General features: G+C 39.6%; 1 protein-coding gene across 1 annotated transcript in view; it reads left to right on the top strand.

The window, feature by feature from the left end:
- LOC145343045 (protein NOXP20-like) overlaps window positions 1-21,138 on the top strand; it is a 43,503-nt gene extending 22,365 nt beyond the window's left edge. The window contains exons 9-14 of the mRNA XM_080188824.1: window positions 1,765-1,847; window positions 3,915-4,070; window positions 9,887-10,026; window positions 10,883-10,955; window positions 11,849-11,902; window positions 17,069-21,138. Coding sequence (XP_080044950.1) covers window positions 1,765-1,847; window positions 3,915-4,070; window positions 9,887-10,026; window positions 10,883-10,955; window positions 11,849-11,902; window positions 17,069-17,170 — 608 coding nt within the window. The 3' untranslated portion in view covers window positions 17,171-21,138. The remainder of the gene's footprint in view (window positions 1-1,764; window positions 1,848-3,914; window positions 4,071-9,886; window positions 10,027-10,882; window positions 10,956-11,848; window positions 11,903-17,068) is intronic.

Raw genomic sequence — 21,138 nt, 5'->3', positions numbered from 1 at the left:
CAGGTAAATTGATGTCCTGTAGAAATCATGATGTGGGTATGCCGGCGTTGGACTGGCGTAAACACAGTAAAAAGTCTGACAACACCAGGTTTTAGTCCAACCTATTTATTTGATAATATACTCGCAAGCTTTTGGGTTAGCCCCTTCGTCAGGTGAATGGAGAGTTCTGGCCTCAGACAGAGCATATAAAGCACAGACAGTTTAGAGATTACTGATTAGAATGCGAATCCTTACACCTAACCTGCTGTTCAAGACCTGAAGTGGCTGATAATGTGAGTGGAAGGAGCACTGATCACAGTTTGAAGAGATGTGTATTGTCTCCAGACAGTACAGTAAGTGAGGTTTTGCAAACCCAGGCAAGTCACGGGGGTTACAGATAGTGCGACATGAACCCAAGATCCCTGTTGAGACCGTCCTCACGTGTGCGGAACTTGGCTATCAGTCTCTGTTCAGCGACTCTGCGCTGTCGTGTGTCGTGAAGGCCGCCTTGGAGAATGCTTACCCGAAGGTCAGAGGCTGAATGCCCGTGACCACTGAAGTGTTCGCCAACAGGAAGGGAACAGTCTTGCCTGGTGACTGTCGAGCGATGTTCATTCATCCGTTGTCGTAGCGTCTGCATGGTCTCCCCAATGTACCATGCTTCGGGACTGTTCCCTTCCTGTTGGCGAACACTTCAGTGGTCACGGGCATTCAGCCTCTGACCTTCGGGTAAGCATTCTCCAAGGCTGCCTTCACGACACACGACAGCGCAGAGTCGCTGAACAGAGACTGATAGCCAAGTTCCGCACACGTGAGGACGGTCTCAACAGGGATCTTGGGTTCATGTCGCACTATCTGTAACCCCCGTGACTTGCCTGGGTTTGCAAAACCTCACTTACTGTACTGTCTGGAGACAATACACATCTCTTCAAACTGTGATCAGTGCTCCTTCCACTCACATTATCAGCCACTTCAGGTCTTGAACAGCAGGTTAGGTGTAAGGATTCGCATTCTAATCAGTAATCTCTAAACTGTCTGTGCTTTATATGCTCTGTCTGAGGCCAGAACTCTCCATTCACCTGACGAAGGGGCTAACCCAAAAGCTTGCGAGTATATTATCAAATAAATAGGTTGGACTAAAACCTGGTGTTGTCAGACTTTTTACTGTAGAAATCAGCCATTTTACATCTAAATGCAGAACCAAATTGAAAGGCCAACACCTGCACTTCACTACAGGGAGCTGTCATCTCAACTGTTTGAAAAATGTAGAGAACTATTCTAACAATGGCTATAATGAAAAGTATGTTGCATGACTTGTGTCAGCAGAGGATTAATATGTAGTGTAGTATAAGCAAAGAGAACGTTTTTCCTATTTAAAAATAAATCAATACATTTTAGTCTAACTTAATCCCAACAAAATATGCTAGGTCTTTTGTATTTAAATTTACCAGCACTGAAATCTCAATTTGCACAAATCCAAATATCTCTTACCATTATATCGGTGTAACATGTTATAGAATTAAGATTTCCTGATTAATTTTGTATTCTTCCCAAAAGAATTGCTTCATAAATGAGAACATGTTTTCTGTACTGTACAATCAGATAAAATAATTTACCACTGGTTCAGCAAAAGATTGGAAGCATGACAATGGATTATCGTGCATGAGTGGTGTGACACCTGATGTAACCTTGAAGGCTTTAGGAGGAAACTGTTAATATCAGTAATTTTGAAAGTAATGTAAAAAAATGCAGTAAAGAGACAAAATGCTATTTTGTTTCTGGCAGATGATGGTGAGGAGTTTGTGTACATGCTAACTGAGCTACTATTTGAGTTGCATGTAGCTGCTACTCCAGACAAGCTTAACAAGGCAAGTAGAATTTGTGAATAATTACAATACATTTGTGCTAAGGTTTGGAAATGCATAGCAGTTAACAGGGGTGTAATTGTGTTTTGTGGGGAACATTCTCGATGTTCTGTAGTTGCCCTTTTGTGTTCTACATTGCTTTTTGTAAGTCTTTAATTGTTAGCTAAAGACTCATTTCTTTCCTTGAATTAGAAAGGAGAGCATTCAATCACATGGATTTATTCTCATATAAGACAGTGCAATTTGAAAGAACATATATGTTCGTTAACATTCATTAAGCATCACGTGTATTTACAAATGATCAGAACCAGTACTTCCCTCAAAAGCCATTTTCCTCTATAAGCTCGAATGATGAATATTGCATGCTATTCATTTGTCAAATCCTGTACTTAAAGTCCAACCAGCTATACTTTTCAGCAGAGATTGCTGCCCAATAATCAGGAGAAGCATTCTGAAGCCCAGACATTCCAAGGGTTATTAGAATGAACCTGCCTCAACCCTGATTTATTAAAACTAGAGATCAATTCTTTGCTCCTACATATTTCAACATGGTTTGCATAGTTCAATATTGCATCCCATGCATTTACCCAGTGAACTGTTCAATGCAGAGGATCTGCTATTAAAACAAATTATTCCTTGAAATCAGCCAATAAACAAACTAATGATGTTTAATTCATTGCTTTCTGGGAGCGTTACGTGAACATACCTGTCATATTTTGCTAGTTGTATAAATGTTCAGAATAATTGAATCATCTGAAGCCTTTATCTCATTACTATTTGCAGGACCTTGCTGTTCAGTTAGTTGCTGAGTTTCTCTAGAACATTGTCAAGACAGAACTGCTTCATTGGATCTGAAAGTGCTTTGAGCCTTTCTTTAACTCAATCTGTACATATTTGACATGGTTTCAATCAAGCTTTCGATTGAAATAATATTGTTGGTATTGTGAACAGCTCCATTTAGGAAAAGCAAGATATAAAATTTCATATTCAGTGATCTAAGCTGATATTTCTTTGTATAAATTGTAATATTGCAATACCTTGTGCCTATTCTGCGTGCAGCCAATAAGTCTATTTTCCATTGGGCTCTGATTAGTGAGTATAATTAATATCAATTTTCTTATGTTGTAGGCACTACTCCCCAAAGGAACTGAAATCATCACTTTCTAAAATGAATTATTGTCAAGCCAGTACAATAATCATATTCTTGCAACTGTTGTCATTGAGCTGTTTATAGGACTTTTTCCTTATTATACAACTGTCCAAACATGGTCCACTGGTTTTATTCAGTTTTGAAACAAACAAGATAGTAACTTCAAATGTGATTCCAACTATATTGCTTACCACTTTAACCCTTACTGTTCTGCAAGGAATGGAATTACTTTAGACAAGAAATCCCTAATAACAAAAGGCAACTTTAATTATTAGGTTGCATCTGTTTCTAAACGTAAAAATTAAAATAATAGAAAAAAAATCATAGAAACTTTACAGAGCAGAATAGGGCCATTCAGCTCATCGAGTCTGCATCGACCACAGTCCCACCCAGGCCCTATCCCCATATTCCTATATATTTACCCGCTAATCCGTCTAACTTATGCATCTTAGGACACCAAGGGGCAATTTTAGCATGGCTGATCCATACTAAATTAACTTTTTGAATGTATTGAAACTCATGAAATAAGTGAGTTGTGCTTTGCAAATATAATGCACTAATTATTATAGTTGGGTTCAACTGTGAGTATAATTGATATAAACATATCTAAGGTAATTTATCCACAAAAATATTCTAATGTGGACAAAGACACTACCCTGCAGCAATTCATCTAGGTGTATAGATATAAATTAAGCCAAAACCTAACTCCCATTCTCCCCCGCCAACCACCCCCCCCAAGTCATTGTTACTTTCAACATGCATTTTAGTTTAAAAATATATTGCCATACAGAACTCTTCTATTTTTTATGTTTTGTGATTATAGCATAAGACATCATATGTTTAAAGTATTATTTTTAAAGAAGAGATTTATGTGATGCTGAAGCACTTATTCAGCTGATGTCCTAAATTCACTTTTCCAGGTGAGGAGAAAGGCTTTTGATTGGCTGAAGGAGACCAATGCTTTGCTTGATGAAGAAGCTGAAGAAAAGAGTTCAGAAACAAATAACGAGAAAGAGGATAAACAAAAAGGGAAACAAAAATGCAAAGAAAATCAAAAAGACAAAATATCTGTAGAGGTGAGATTTTTCTCAAATGTGAAGCGTACACAAGTGCTTAGAATGAAAGATAACCTTGTTAAAATTGTTATTAAATTGCTATTAGTCAAAAGTGCAGAGCCTTATTTCAGATGTAGAAACATAGTATCCCTACAACACAAAACATAGAACATTACCTTCGGACCTCGATGTTGCGCCGACCAGTGGAACGAATCTAATGACCCTCTAATCTAAACTATTCCACTGTCATCCATATGACCATTTGAACACCTTTAAAGTTGGCAAGTCCACAACTGCTGCAGGCAGGGCATTCCATGACCTTACTACCCTCTGAGTAAAGAATCTACCTCTGACGTCCGTCCTATAATTATCACCCTTCAATTTAAAGCTATGTCCCCTCATGTTAGCCATCACCATCTGAGGAAAAAGGCTCTCACTGTCTACCCTATCTAATCCCCTGATCATCTTGTATGCCTCAATTAGGCCACCTCTTAACCTTCTCTCTAACAAAAACAACCTCAAGTCCCTCAGCCTTTCCTCATAAGACCTTCCCACCATACCAGGCAACATCCTGGTAAACCTCCCCTGCACCTTTTCCAGTGCTTCCATATCTTTCTTATAATGAGGTGACCAGAACTGTACTCGATACTCAAAGTGCGGCTGTACCAGAGTTTTGTACAGTTGCAACATGATCTCACGGCTCCGAAATTCAATCCCTCTACCAATAAAAGCTAACACACCGTACGCCTTCTTAACAACCTTATCAACCTGGGTGCCAACTTTCAGGGATCTATGCACGTGTACACCAAAGTCTCTCTGCTCGTTGACAGTTCCATTAGCCCTATATTCTGTAATCCTGTTACTCTTTCCAAAGTGAACGACCTTACACTTTTCCGCATTAAACTCCATTTGCGAGCTCTGCAGCTTATCTATGTCCCTCTGCAAACTGTAACGTCCATCCTCACTGTCTACAACTCCTTCGACTTTAGTGTCGTCTGCAAATTTACTAACCCATCCTTCTACACCCTCACCTAGGTCATTTATAAAAATGACAAACAGCAGTGGCCCCAAAACAGATCCCTGCGGTACACCACTAGTAACTGAACTCCAGGTTGAATATTTCCCATCAACCGCCACCCTCTGTCTTCTATCAGCTAGTCAATTCTTGATCCAAACTGCTAAATCACCCTCGATCCCATGTATCCGTATTTTCTGCAGTAGCTTACCATAGGGAACCTTATCAAACGCTTTGCTAAAATCCATATACACCACGTCAACTGCTTTACCTTTATCCACCTCTTTGGTCACCTTCTCAAAGAACTCAATAAGGTTTGTGATTCATGACCTACCCTTCACAAAACCATGTTGACTATCCCTAATCAAATTATTTCTCTCCAGATGATTATAACTCCTTTCTCTTATAATCCTTTCCAAAACTTTGCCCACGACAGAAGTAAGGCTTAGTCTATAATTCCCAGGATGGTCCCTACTCTGCTTCTTGAACAAGGGGACCACATTTGCTATCCTCCAGTCTTCTGGCACTATACCTGTAGCCAATGATGACATAAAGATCAAAGCCAAAGGTTCTGCAATCTCCTCCCCAGCCTCCCAGAGAATCCTAGGATAAATCCCAACTGGCCCAGGGGAATTACCTATTTTCATACTCTCAAGAATTGCTAACACCTCCTCCTTATGTACCTCAATCCTGTCTAGTCTAAAAGCCTGTATCTCAGTATTCTCCTCAACTACATTGACTTTTTCCTGCGTGAATACTGACGAAAAATATTCAGTTAGTGCCTCTCCTATCTCTTCAGGCTCCATGCACAACTTCCCACTACTGTCCCTAACTGGCCCTAATCTTGCCCTAATCAATCTTTTATTCCTGACATTCAGCTCATCAAGTCTGCACCAACTCTTATCCAGATCCTAACCCTATAACCCCACATGTTTACCCCACTAATCCCCCCAACTTATATATCTTGGGACACTAAAGGGCAATTTACCATGGCCAATCAACCTAACCTAACCTACACATCCTGGACAGTGGGAGGAAACCAGAGCACCCAGAAGAAACCCATGGGAAGATACGCGGACACAGGGAAATTCCACACAGGTGGTCATCCAAGTCTGGAATTGAACCCAGGTCCCTGGCATTGAGGCAGCAGTGCTAACCAATATGTCACCCTATGATATCCAATGGCATTTTGATTGTGCATAACTTCCTTAAAATATACCTTCTAGTTTCTATATAAAGACTGCAGCTTATGACTTAACTTTTAAAGAAATTTACTCAGTGGGTAATTCAGGACAAGTAAGCTTTGACTGGGATTTTCTGGAAATTTACTCCAAAAGTCAATGGCCTTTTAAATATTTCTCCAAATTTTCTGTCCCACCCACGACATTTCTTGCCACAGGCTTGACCAGAAAATTCCGGCCTTTATATGGATCCGGTAAATTTTGGTTCTATCGTTTACAAGATTCCATGAAAAGCTAGCTAATCTGGTTATTCATTTCGGTACTTCTCAAGAGATTTTGGTATGTACAGACTGTTTGCCATATTTAATCTACATTACTAGATCAGGTGTAGTATTGACATGCCATGCTTGGTTGAAGTCATTAGGTTACATTTAAGCTTCACTTGAAGCAATTTTTAAAAGCAGCATCTTGGCCTTTTGGCTAAAATGCAAATGAGATCAAGCCTTGGAGTAGGAGCTATGCCTACTCCAATCAGCTTGGATCATGTAGATCAAGCCCAAGACAGGAGGTGAGAGCCCCGTCTTGTCAGCTTGAATCGGGAATGTCCCAACTTGTTGAAACTCTGAATTGGACTTGATTTGATTGAATTGGAATAAAAACAAAAAAAAAGCACTTTCACAAGCTGCCCTGCCACTTTCAATGATTTGTGCACAGAATTTAATCCCATCCATCACCGAGGAAAACACAGTGCCTGAATACTGTTAATCATGAGAGAGGCTGCACGTTAGTCGGCTGGTGGCAGGAAAATCTTACACAATTTACTCCGAGGCAGGATGGGACCAATGAGAGAAACTCACCTACTTGCGGCAATCAATAGGCTTTTCAATAAGCTACTTGACAGCAACTATCTCCGAGTCAACTGAATTTTAGTGGTGGCTGGGCAATTAAATGGGAGTTGCACAACTTTCCCATGCTTCTCAAAAGCCATCCAGCAAACCCTCTCCAATGTGCCAGCTGCCTACCAGGCAAGTTCCTTTTGTCTGGCACTCCTAGCTTAAGGTTATGTCTGAACACATTTAGAACTAATGTCCGTGTGGAAAGTTGACTAGTACTAGTTTGCCCTGCTAAGACAGTCCAACAAGAGCCAGGAGTTAACAGTAGAGAGGAAAATAAAATGTACAAACAATTGGGATAGACACATAACACCAGAGTAAGAAATAGTAAGGTAAGGGATGAGTAAGAAGGAACATAGTAAGACCTAAATTAGATTTACAGTGCATGTATGTAAATAATGTTAGTAACTTGGAGGTATGTTCCCCAATGATGTTCTGCCAATAACAGAGATCTGTTTGATAGAGCAGACGCAGCACGGTTTCATTAAAGGGAAGTCGTGTCTGACAAATTTACTGGAGTTCTATGAGGATGTGTCTAGGGCAGTGGATAGAGGAGAGCTGGTGGATGTGGTCTTTCTTGATTTTCAGAAGGCGTTTGACAAGGTACCTTACAAGAGGTTATTGCAGAAGGTCAGGGGGCATGGAATTGGGGGTAGGGTGTTAGCATGGATAGAGGACTGGTTGTCAAATAGGAGGCAGAGAGTGGGGGGTCAATGGGTGCTATTCGGATTGGCGGATGGTGACTAGTGGAGTGCCCCAGGGGTTGGTTCTGGGGCCTCAGCTATTTACCATTTATATAGATGATCTGGAGGAGGGAACCGAGTGTAGGGTGTCGAAATTTGCTGATGACACCAAGATTGGTGGAAAGGCAAATTGTGCGGAGGGTGTGGTGAGTCTACAGAAGGATCTAGATAGGCTGGGCGAATGGGCCAGGAAATGGCAAATGAAATTTAATGTTGGCAAGTGTGAGGTGGTCCACTTTGGTAGGAATAATGGTAGGAAGGATTATTACTTGCGTGGAGAAAAACTGCAGCAGGCGACGGTGCAGAGGGACCTCGGGGTCCTTGTGCATGAGTCGCAAAAACCCAGCTTGCAGGTGCAGCAGGTGGTCAGGAAGGCGAATGGGATGCTGGCCTTCATCGCGAGAGGGATTGAATATAAAAGTAGGGAGGTCTTGCTGCGGCTGTATAGGGCATTGGTGAGGCCGCAGCTGGAGTACTGTGTGCAGTTCTGGGCGCCGTACTTACGCAAGGATATTTTGGCCTTGGAGGGAGTGCAGAGGAGGTTTACTAGAATGATGCCGGAGTTGAGGGGGTTGAGCTATGAGGAGAGGCTGAATAAATTAGGCTTGTACTCGTTAGAGTTTAGAAGAATGAGGGGAGATCTCATTGAGACGTATAAGATGATGAATGGGATGGATAGGATAGAGGTGGAGAGACTCTTCCTGCTCAACAAGGATAGTAGGACTAGGGGGCACAGCCTCAAGATAAAGGGGGGGCGGTTTAGAACGGAGTTGAGGAGGAACTTCTTCACTCAAAGGGTGGTGAATCTCTGGAATTCTCTGCCCGTTGAAGTGGTGGAGGCTACCTCGCTAAATATTTTTAAGACGCGGGTTGATGGGTTTTTGATAAGCGAGGGGATTAAGGGTTATGGGGAGAGGGCGGGAATGTGGAACTGAGCCACGACAGATCAGTCATGATCTTATTGAATGGCGGGGCAGGCTCGAAGGGCTAGTTGGCCTACTCCTGCTCCTATTTCTTATGTTCTTATGGTTCAAAAAGGGTGGGACTGAATGCTAAATATTCCTGGGATTCAGGAGAGATAGGAAAAGAAAGAAAGCATTATTGACTAAGAAGAAAATTAATTACCACGCTTGAGAGAAAGGGTGTCTAGAGGGTTAACAACAGAATCCATTTGATCAGAGCTACTATTACAGTATTGGGTGTATTCTATAGGCCTCCAAGAAGTGGGAAAGATATAGGGCAACAAATTTGTAAGGAAATTAGAGCTGCAAAACTTTATTCCCCTAGAATTAACTAATCAATTGAAGATTGATTGTAATTATATGATAAATTAAAAATTTGACTTTAGTTTTTATACTGATTAATTAGTCGTCTTACTTAATTTAAATGAAATAAAATAAAAGCTTACCAGTATACTCACTCCACATGGTCCCTGACCTCCCCAATGAATATCTGAGCCAAACAAATTTAGGTGGTGTCAGGTTTAATGTCTAGTTTTTACTGAATTAGCTGCTATCGGTGGGACAGCAACAGGAGCACTCCGAGATTACAGAGGACAAAGTGGCACCTCCTTGATCTTTAATCTAAAAACCTCTACTAAAATATGGCTGGCACAGTGGTTAGCATTGCTGCCTCAGAGCCAGGGACCGGGGTTCGATTTCCAGCTTGGGTTGCTGCCTGTGTGGAGTTTGCATGTTCTCCCTGTGTCTGCATGGGTTTCCTCCGGGTGCTCCGGTTTCCTCCCACGTCCAAAAGACATGCTGGTTAGGTGCGTTGACCCGAACAGGCACCGGAATGTGATGACTAGAGGAATTTCACAGTAACTTCATTGCAGTCTTAATGTAAGCCTTACTTGTGACTAATAAATAAACTGTTAACTTCTTAGAAGTGTTACAATGACTAAAGTGATTGGCTGGCAACTGTAGTGTGCTATCCCTGCAAAGAAGAAGGGATAAAGATCACAGAAAAACATTTATTTGTAAAACAAAAACTGTTTTGAATTCAGGATGTTTTGACGTTGTCCATTGAGAGCCTGGCTGAGATAACAGCACGCTGCATTGAGCAACTCCATAAGGTGGCTGAGTTAATTCTTCATGGACAGGATGTGGAGAAGCCAGCATTGGATCAGTCTAAAATCCTCACTACGTAAGACCTAAAACTATACTGATCTTGATTTGGGATATTTTATTTGATTTAATCAAAATATGTGTGTTCTGTATAACATGATTAGAAAAGAACAGTGATAAGACAATCAGGGAGCACTGCTTTACTTTATGGATCCTTTTTTAATAAAATTAAAAAACAGAAATATCCCTCAAATGCCAAAATATAGATATTTGTGGCAATAGACTTTATAATAAAATTCTGACAAAGGCAGTATGGTGCAGGAGTTAGGATTTGTTGCCAATATTTGTTTTTAAATGTGCTCTTTTTAAAGTATTTTCCTTCTAAAAATGCATTCCCTTTTCTCTCATAAATTAAACAAATGTGTATACATTATCCCAGAACTGTTTCTTTTTAGTTGACTCCAGAGCCATTTTACAAACATTCAAATTATCTTCATTATACACAGGTTAAAACTATTTAAATATCCATTTGCAAACAGCTGTTATTTTTGGCGATAGTAGTTCATATCTGCAATAAATAAGAGCTTACAGCATGGCCTTCCATTCTGCTTTTTATCAAAAATTGCACTCTAAAATGCATGATACCTTCTCAACTTTGTCAATTTGGGAGGCCTTAATCACTTCTTATCTCATTGTCATGCATCACTTTCCTGAAAATGAATGTTGTTATTATTACTTAATATTTTAATATGATGTCCTTTTATTATTTTTGAGCTGTAAAATAAATCAAGACATGTTTGAGCACTTAGTCGTACATACCCTTTCTTAGGAAAGTTTTCAAGTAACTCTTTCACCAAGCCTTTGTATGCAAATTTGATTATATCTGGTTTGTTCATAAATCACGTTTTCTGATCAGATTTTATTTGATAACCCAGATTAACTGTTGCTATGTGTACGGAAGTATCCTCGCTATCGAAGAAATTTGCTTCCTGTATGACTCGAGCAGGGGTAAGTTATTGTAGTTATATGTTATCACTTTTTTATTAACTCAAATTTGAGAAAGATTATTTGTTTTTGTTTGAAGATGATGGACTTCAAGGTGACCAGGAAGTTTCGGGAATTTTACAATCTATTGAATATTCCAAGAAGTAGTAATGTGCATTACTGTAAGAAGTCAGGATAAAAGATACTTCATTGAGCAACTTTGTAAATAGAATAATTTTTTAAACACACATTGATGATTTTACATAAAAATCAGATGTGAACATTTTTGAAATTCCTCCCCTATTTTGAAGAGTTAGTCAATTTAACATAAGGCATACTTTGCATTTGGTTGAATGTTATCTAGCTACTCAACTCTTGTCTGGATGCATCTTTTATTTCTTTGCCCGTTACCACAGAATCTTTTCTCATTTAATTTTTCCTGCCCTCTACCCTAACACATACCTTTTCTTTTGTTCCTCCTCCTTCCCCCACCTCTTTTACTTGACCAAAGCCTGTCACTGATTTGATTTGATTTATTATTGTCACATATATTAGTATACAGTGAAAAGTATTGTTTCTTACACATTAGACAAAGCATATTGTACATAGGGAAGGAAAGGACAGAGCAGAATGTAGTTTTACAGTCATAGCTAGGATGAAAGGTGCATTCAAAAGTCTGATGGCAACAGAGAAGAAGCTCTTTTTGAGCTGGTTGGTATGTATCTACTTTTCCTCAATTCTGATGAAGAATCAACATCAACCTGGAACACTAACTCTGTTCCTCCCCACAGATGCTGTCTGACCTATTGAGTAGCTCCAGTGTTTTCTGTTTTTATTTCAGATTTCAAGCATCTCCAGTATGTTCTTTGTAACATAAGGCTGACTTGTTGTAATTGCTTTTGTATAATTTTCTACAGGCTAAAAAGAAGGCAGAGGTTTTAAATCCACAGATAAATACCATATTATTGGAGGTGAGCTTTATATTTCTTCAAAATAAAGCCTATACAATGCTCCTTAATGTAGCTGTTTGTTTTAAATGAGAAACTTATCTCACCTAGTCTTTATTTAAACAAAATGCCAAGTTTAGTTTTCAGAATATGCAAAGCTGTTCTTAAGTTTATTTAGAGTATTTACTGCAGGCTGAATATGTAAAGTCTGTCTGATTTTGCATCATAGGATTAACAGAACAGAAGGAGGCCATTCAGCCTTTGAAACAGCTACCCATTTTGTCCTCTTCCCCTGGATTCCCCTTAGACTCTTTACATTTTTACTTATTCAAATTTTTATCTTTGTAAAGCTATTATAGATGCTCTTTCCACAACTGTCTCGTGTTGAGCATACCTTACAAATGAGCATTGGAATACTTTTTAATAAGGATATAATTTTGATACAGAGTAGAGACATTCCCACAAAGAGGAAAGGCTTCCAGAGCTGGAGCTTCCTCAATGACTAAAGATATTGTAATGTGGAGATGCTGGCATTGGACTGGGTAAGCACAGTAAAAAGTCTCTCAACACCAGGTTAAAGTCCAATATGTTTATTTGGCAGCATTAGCTTTCGGAGTCTCAAGCTTCTTCACCATCAGGTGAGTGAGGACTTGTGTTTACAAACAGGGCATATAAATACACAAACTCAATTTACAAGATAATTGTTGGAACGCGAGTCTTTACAGGCAATCACGTCTTAAAGGTACAGACAGTGTGAGTGGAGAGAGGGCCAAGCACAGATTAAAGAGGTGCGTATTGTTGCCAGCCAGGACAGTTAGTGAGATTTTGCAAACCCAGGCAAGTCGTGGGGGTTACAGATAGAATGACATGAATCCAAGATCTCGGTTGAGGATGTCCTGGTGAGAGGAACTTGGCTATGAGTTTCTGGTCAGCAGTTCTGCGTTGTCGTGTGTCGTGAGGGCCGCCTTGGAGAATGCTTACTCGAAGATCAGAGGCTGCATGCCCATAACCGCTGAAGTGTTCCCTGACAGGAAGAAAACACTCCTGCCTGGTGATTGTCAAGTGGTGTTCATTCATTCATTGTCGTAGCGTTTGCATGGTCTCCCCGATGTACCACGCCTTGGGACATCCTTTCCTGCAGCGTATCAGGTAGACAATGTTGGCCGAATTGCAAGTGTATGCACCGTGTACTTGGTGGATGGTGTTCTCACGTGAGATGATGCATCCGTGTCAGTGATCCGGCACGTCTTGCAGAGGTTGCTGTGGCAGACAATGGTCTGTTTGAGGTTGTGCGGTTGTTTGAAGGCAAGAAATGCCTTCAAACAACCGCAAGGGTGTGGGAATGGCCTTGGCGAGATGTTTGTCTTCGTCAATGACGTGTTGAAGTCTCCGGAGAAGATGTTGTAGCTACTCCACTCCAGGAAAGTACAGGACAATGAAGGGTACTCTGTCCGCCGTGTCCCATGTTTGTCTTCTGAGGAGGTTGATGCGGTTTTTCACTGTGACACATTGGAACTGTCGATCGATGAGTTGAACACCATATCCTGTTCTTATGAGGGTATCTTTCAGCATCTGGAGGTGTCTATTGCAATCCTCCTCATCTGAGCAGATCCTGTATATACGGAGGGCTTGTCCGTAGGGAATGGCTTCTTTAACGTGTTTAGGGTGGAAGCTGGAGAAATGAAGCATCGTGAGGTTATCCTTGGGCTTGCGATACAGTGAAGTGCTGAGGTGACCGCCCTTGATGGAGATACGTATGTTCGAGAATGCAACCGATTTCAGAGAGTAGTCCATGGTGGGATGGAACTTGCTGTTGTCATCATATAGTTGTTTCAGTGATCGATCACCATGAGTCCAAAGGAAGAAAATGTCATCGATGTACCTAGTGTATGGCATCGGTTGAAGATCCTGTGCATTGAAGAGGTCTTGTTCGAACCTGTGCATGAAGATGTTAGCATATTGAGGTACAAATTTGGTCCCCATGGCTATTCCATGTGTCTGGATGAAGAACAGGTTGTTGAAGGTGAAGACGTTGTGGTCCAAGATGAAGCGGATGAGTTGTAAAACTGCATCTGGAGATTGGCAGTTGTCGGTGTTGAGTACTGAGGCAGTTGCAGCAATGCCATCGTTGTCGACCTGATACGCTGCAGGAAAGCATGTCCCGAATCACGACAACACAGAATTGCTGAACAAAAACTAATAGCCAAGTTCTGCACACATGAGGACAGCCTCAACAGGGACCTTGGGTTTATGTCACCCCTATCTGTAACCCCCATGACTTGCCTGGACTTGCAAAATCTCATGAACTCTCCTGGCTGGAGACAATACACATCTCTTTAACCTGTGCTTAACCCTCTCTCCACTCACATTGTCTGTCTGTACCTTTAAGACTTCTTTACCTGTAAAGACTCACATTTGAACCATTATTTTATAAATTGAGTTTGTGTTTTTATATGCCCTGTTTGTGAGCACAAATGCTCATTCATCTCATGAAGGAGCTTGAGACTTTGTAAGCTAGTGCTGCCAAATAAACCTGTTGGACTTTAACCTAATATTGTGAGACTTCTTACTAAAGATATTGTAACAGACAAGGGGTTTACTTTAAATGAGACCTGATTTCTCCTTTCACCACCCATTTATTAACAAAAAGGTCTATGATTTTGATCTCCCCTTTGTAAGTAGTGAATATTTTGTCCAACCCCTCAACTTGGGAGTGAACCAGTCCTCTATTTATAACTTCATAGCAACTCGTAGCTCGTCATTTTAGCTTCAGTAGTTTTAAAGCTTGTATAAATATAGAATGAGGTCTCAGCCCCCAGCAGTATCATGGGTCAAAAGATATAGAAAAAGGCTTATGATGAATGTTAGCTTATATTCAATAGAGAGCCACAGATTGAAGAGGAGAATTGAAAATGCAAATGAGAGGAACAATGGAAGTGTACAAAAATCAATTTGTGGCAAGCATCAAAGGGAACCTAAAAGCCTTTTATGAACATTTAAGTAGTAAAAGAGAGTCATCAAAAGTGGGGGGATGGGAGGGGGAAACATCACAAAGTGCTTTACCTCCACAGAAGACTGACATTCCAGCACAACACTGAAGGATTGCTGCACTGTTGGAGGTAACATTTTTTTCAGATGAGATATTAAGCTAAGTCTCCAACTGCCTACTTGGATGAATGTGAAAGATCCATTGAATTTTTTTGAAAAAGAAGTGAAGTTATCCCCCAGTACCTTGACCAATCCCTTAAGCTACATGATAAAAAAAACAGATTGTGATCGTTAGCACATTGCTATTTCTGGACATTAGCTGTGTGCATTTTAGCTGTCGCGTTTCCTATTACAGTGACTGTGTTCAAAAGGTACTTCATTGGCTGTAAAGTGCTTTGAGATGTCCATTGATTGTGAAATTCACTATATAGATGCATGTCTTCCTTTCTTTGAATGGGAGATGAGCAGTGAAAGTATTGGAATAGTCAAATTTGAATGTGATAAAAATAATGATCTCAAAGGAAGCTGGAGGACTGGAGGCAGGTTGTGTTAGAGATGGAATTAAGCAATCTTCGTGGCAAGGGAACATTTAGTCGAATAGGAAAGCAAGGGCCTGACTTTCGTGACTGATGTGGGTGAGAAATTTAAACGACATAATTTGTCCTCTTGCCACTTATCCGTAAGTAGAAAGAAGTTTGCATGTTCTCCCCATGTCTGCATGGGTTTCCTCCAGGTGCTCCAGTTTCCTCCCACGCTGCAAAGATGTGATTAGCTATGCTAAATTGACCCTTAGTGTCAGGGGGATTAGCAAGGTAAATATGTGGGGTTATAGGGAAAGGGCCTGGGTTGGATTGTTGTTGGTGCAAGCTCGATGGGCTGACTGGCCTCTCTTTGTACTGTTGGGATTCTATTCTATGCAAGTTGAGGTGACTGCTCAAAGATTGTGGAGTCTAGGAGATGCCTACCCCCAACAGTAGAATTGACCATGTCCTGAGTGCAGGATGTGGTCTAACTAGCCACACATACATCCTGTGCCAGTGAAAATTGGGCATGCTTGTAATGCGGACTGGAATCCCACCTGCCAGGCCTCTGGAGTTGTTCAGAATCTGTGAAGGTCCAGACTATGAACAGAGTGATTGACAATCGTCTAGGGCACAATGTATTGACTGCCTTCCCCACCAGAGTTGCCAGATTTGTAGTAAGGACCAAAGTTAGTGACTTCACCCTTCTCCATATTTAGCTGGAGTAGGTAATGAATCATTCAAGGTCGAATGAGGTGGTGGAGATGTAGAACTGGGTGGTAGCAGAAGGATAACCTTGTGTCTACAGTTCCCTTCCTGAAACATTATGTATCCTCTTTCCATTTATTAACCTCATTTCATAGTATTAAGAAAATATTTTCCCAACATGCAAGTCAGCTTCCCCTGCTGTGATTGATGTATGTGTCAATTGTCTCTTCCGTCAACTTTGTGGCCTTTTTATTTCCCAGCCTTCCTAAAATACTTGCTTAGCTTCTAACCTTCAGTTCCACTGAAGGCTGTACAGCTGAAACATCAAAGGCCATCTTCCCTTTCTGGATGCTGTACATGTCCATCATTTTATCCCTTTATTTCAAAATTTCCATCACTTGCAGTCTTCCACTTCTATTTTCTTGAAGTGCATGCTTTTATCATTTTGCATACTTCGTGGTGCTGCTGAGCCAAGGCACTTCTCCCTTTTTTATGACTTGGGAACACAATCAGCCCTAGGACTTTAATACCATCAGGAAGTAAATTGATATGACCATTTTTAATTGCCTATTTCAAACATAATAATTACCATCTAAATATCATGTGGAATTCAACATTCCCTAATGAATGCTGCTTACTGAACTAGATGTTAAAAGTTGTGTAATGCGATGGACTAGATTTTGAAAGACGTTTACACTTCCCCCTACTACTTTGTTATGATGGTTCACTGTGCCATTCAGTTAATTCAATCCTGAAAATGTGTTTGTGAAACACGTGATACAGTTTTGCTACTTAGAAGTCACACTATCTGCTCACAGGATCCCACTCTTCATCGGTTGTTTTTGAAAGCATGCCAATAAATTGGGACATAAAGAAAATTTCTGATATTTATTGGTTATAAGGAAATAAATTTGTATGTCTATAAAGGACTGTTAATAAAAGGAACTAATTTGCTTTGGGTTCATCTTTACAGGGCTCCAACAGTACCACCTACATCCAAGGTGCATTTCAGTTACTTCTTCCGATTCTTCAAATTTGCCATATACAGTCCAGCATCAACAAAGCAGACAAATAAGCAAAGAAATTGTGGGACTAACTTTGCATTCAGTAACATTATATTTTGAATTGCACGATTTTGGACAACCTGCAGCAAAGCTAACAAGAACCTAATTCTGCACTGAAGGGTTTACACCAAGACTATAGAAAAGTCATGACTAGAATTTGTTAGTTTTGTAAGATCAAATGAAACACCAAGTGCCTTAGTTCTTGAAAAACCTGAACTAACACAGTGAAATAAATAGTGCCCTATGGTGTGCCACACTCTTTTGAAAGCAATGATCATTTAATATTGCATATATCAGATATCTTGACTCCTTGAGAGATCTGGAGGTGCAACTCCTGCATTAATTTTTACAATATTGGAACATCTTTTTACTTCCAAATTACCTTTCTCCCAAAATTTCAAAGAAATATAATTTGTGATCATATTTAAATCATGCCATCCATTAGGGATGGGCAATTAATGCTGGCCTAGCCAGCAAAGCCTGCATCCCGCAAAAGAATTCAGCTTCTTGTCACCAAACCTGCACTTTTCAATTTTATTAACATTAAACACTAGACAAATATCACTAATATTTTTATGCCGCTGCAGTAGTTTCATAGTTAGTTGTAAGCAAATAATGTTTTGATCCAGGATGTGAATGCAAAAATCTAATTTATAAGATTGCAGGAAAATCACTAGATGCTGATGTGAATAATGTATGAAAGTTAAATATTATTGTAGCAAGTTTTTGAATTTCTCTTGGATTAAAAATTTGTGCAGAAAAGAAATTAAAATAATTATAATGGATAAAATCCACACACAACTGAAGTCGACAAAGATATAAACAAAATGCACCTGTTAAATATATAAATGTTAGGTTTCCACAGTGTTGTGCCCACCTCCCACCATAACTTCAGTGGACACCAGCAAAATTCAAGAGAATTCATGTTAGAAGTGACAGTTTCTCCAAGGTCTCCAATTATCTCGCCAGTGACATTATCAATCCCTGAGGAAATTCGATCTTTTTTTCTATTTTTTAATTCTTTAACCATGCATTGCATAGTTGCCTGTTCCCAATTTTGGAATCCAAATTACATTCTGAAAGCTCAAATGAGTTTTGTGTTACGCTTGTAATTCATATAATGAGATGTAAGCACAGATCTGGATTGAATTTTTAGTCTCCATTGGGCTATGAAAGGACCAGATGGGCATTCAAAGTAGCTCAGTGGCTTGCCAGTGTCCATTTGCCATCCTGCTGTTTTCCCAAAGATGGGATGGTGGGGACAACAAGATACTCAGCAGCATGCTAAATAACAGCCCATTGAAGGAAGTTGATGAGGATTTCCCTTTCGTCCTCCAGTTTCCCCAGAGTTGATGGAGAACAATTTAGTTGCCTGGAAGCAGACTTACCTGCTTAGATGCAACCGCAGACCACTCTTTTTCTCTCTCAGCCTCCCAGAGTGATGATCCGGTTGCAACAGCCATTTTTTTCTTTCAAGTTTAAAAACGGTTGGAGAGAGAGAGAGACACCCCTCTATTTTAGGGCACCCCGTTCCTCACTTCCCTATCATGGCATCTTGCTGCTGTTTTCAAGATGAAGACCTCTGATTGAGGCGTCAACTTTAAGAGGCTGTTGGTTGTCCTTAATTGGACAGTGAGCCCACCTTCTGACTGTTAATTGGCTGTTCCAGGAGAAAATCACAATGAGTGACTTTTCCCACATAGAGCAGGCTTCTGACCACCCCCCCCGCCCCCGCAATTTGAAACTCGTGGTGGGATTCATAAGCCTGCAGGGAGAATTCTGCCTTTGATATTTTTCATATTTTGATTTTTTAAAATTTAACAGTGATGAAAAAAATCTGGATCTTAATACAGCTCTAGTACAGTAGATAAACTTTTGTCTAGCTTTTTTTTGCCTAGTCACATTAAATAAATGAAAAATCAAATCCTTTGACTCTGACTCTAACTTCATGGGCAAAAAGCACTGTACTTGGCTTCCATTTGGTTATGAGAGGCAAGTACATATCTAATTTTTCTGTGAGATGCACTGCAACTATAAAACAAAACCTGTCCAGAAAGGAAAATAGGGCCGACCTTGTTACTGGCCAACATTTAATTCTCTAGATCTTTGTCAAAATTTAATCAGATCACTTTTATGATGACTATTGCATTGGTTAGTATATTCACAGAAATAAAGGGAAGTTTAAATACAACACCTGATAATTGTTCTGAAGTAGCTGTATCGACAAAGCAAAATATTCATAAAGTTCAGGAAACCATTTGTAAGACACTCGGTTCATTTTTCTAAAGACATTAGTGACACAGTTAAGTGCAATCCTCAATTATGGATTAATGGATCAGATGCCTGAAGTAAAATAATTGAGTCAAACAATGAAAAGTCGCAACTTCAGTTTTTGACCTCTTAAAGGAGGAATGTTTCTTCTGGCCTCAGCATCCTGGGCTAGGGAAGACAAAATCAGCCAAAGTTCCTTTGTTCCAATTGCTATTCAGTAGCTCCTGCTGGAAACCGTGAAGTTTGACAAGGCCACAATCAAGTTTAACAATAGTCTTCCATGTGAGTGAATAACCAGCAAACATTTGCTGCCAAGCCTCACTGATGAGGAATGGCTACTTGGACACATGATGAGGTCAGCTTGTGCTTGTAGCACCATATCCAGGAGAGTTTTGTTTTAAAGCATGAAGGGCTTATGACTCTCTTTTGGGTCTATATTGCAAATATTAATACATATTCTTATCGATTTTAGAATGAGTTATTTATTGTTTAAATTGCATTCGGAGAGCAAAATGTCACTGTCTTAATGACAAAACAGGATGAACATAAATATAAAGATTTGCTATGTTTTTTCAAGCAATATGCATTGCTATTCAGTAAATGCAAGTCCTGTTCAAGGTAGTAGCATAAATAATTAAGCGTTCTGATTTTACTTTTTCTTGAATTCAGTCAAGAAACAAAGCAAAATTACATGAGATCAATGTGCCTTTTCAGGTTAAAATAAGCATTTTTTTGAAATCAAAAGCTTTGTTTATGTGAACTTAATTGTCAAAACACATTTGGAAGGGACAAATAAACATTTGTAAGTAATTAAACACTCATTCCTTGAAAAGTAGTGGTATGTATCATGGCTGTATCTTCAGCCTTACCTGTTGAATTTCGTATGTTTATAATGTTCACGAACACTGAGAACACTTGAATTTCTCACTGAAAGTGAGTGAATACCATTCCAGCCTTGCACTACTCCACTCTTTTATGTTTCCAGTTGTTCCAGTTTAACCCTTATTATTGGCTCTTCACGAGGTAAATTCCATATCAGATTCAAACAGGTTTAACCTTAAAACCTAAAACAATCCACAGATTGATCAGTGTTTTTTTTTCCATTTGTGCTTCATCCAGAAATCAAAAAAGAATTCAGGAAGAGTATGCCATTTTAACCTTTCTTGGCTGTGCCAACAGTTGTGTAAAATAAAAGATACCTCCATTGTTTTATTTCATTCATGTTTGCCTAAGAATAATAGTCTTGAAATCACTGTTGTAAACAAAGCAGACAATTGCCAATGCCAAAAGGTATGCACTAATCAATTTTAAAATAGACAGATTAGTTAAAGTAGTGGACAAAGGAACACAATACAAATCCAATATCTGACAGCTAGTGTCATTAACAGTAATTCCTTTGGTGATATGAATTCAGAGGTTTAGAAAGACTGTTTTCCCCTCCTCTATATACCAGATTATAATTCCTGTATGTAAGAGGTCATTGTTTTAGATTTTATAAGTGGCAAGTTAGAAAGTGTAAAAAATTAAGCATTCAATTGGTTTTTAATGTTTGGACTTGAAGTGGTCTGTACCTAAAATGATCTTTGAATCAACAAATGGATTTATCTTGTTATGGTAAATTTAGGTTAACATTTAATCTGTTCAATAGATTCTTCCTTCATCATCTTATTAATCATTCTGTCTTGAATAAACATTACAAAGGTGAGCA

This window comes from Carcharhinus amblyrhynchos, chromosome 1 (assembly GCF_965287045.1).
Source record: "Carcharhinus amblyrhynchos chromosome 1, sCarAmb.v2.hapA, whole genome shotgun sequence".
NCBI classification, from domain to species: domain Eukaryota; kingdom Metazoa; phylum Chordata; class Chondrichthyes; order Carcharhiniformes; family Carcharhinidae; genus Carcharhinus; species Carcharhinus amblyrhynchos.
The sequence above is the reverse complement of the archived record's forward strand: the minus strand, read 5'-3'. Positions and strand labels throughout refer to the sequence as shown.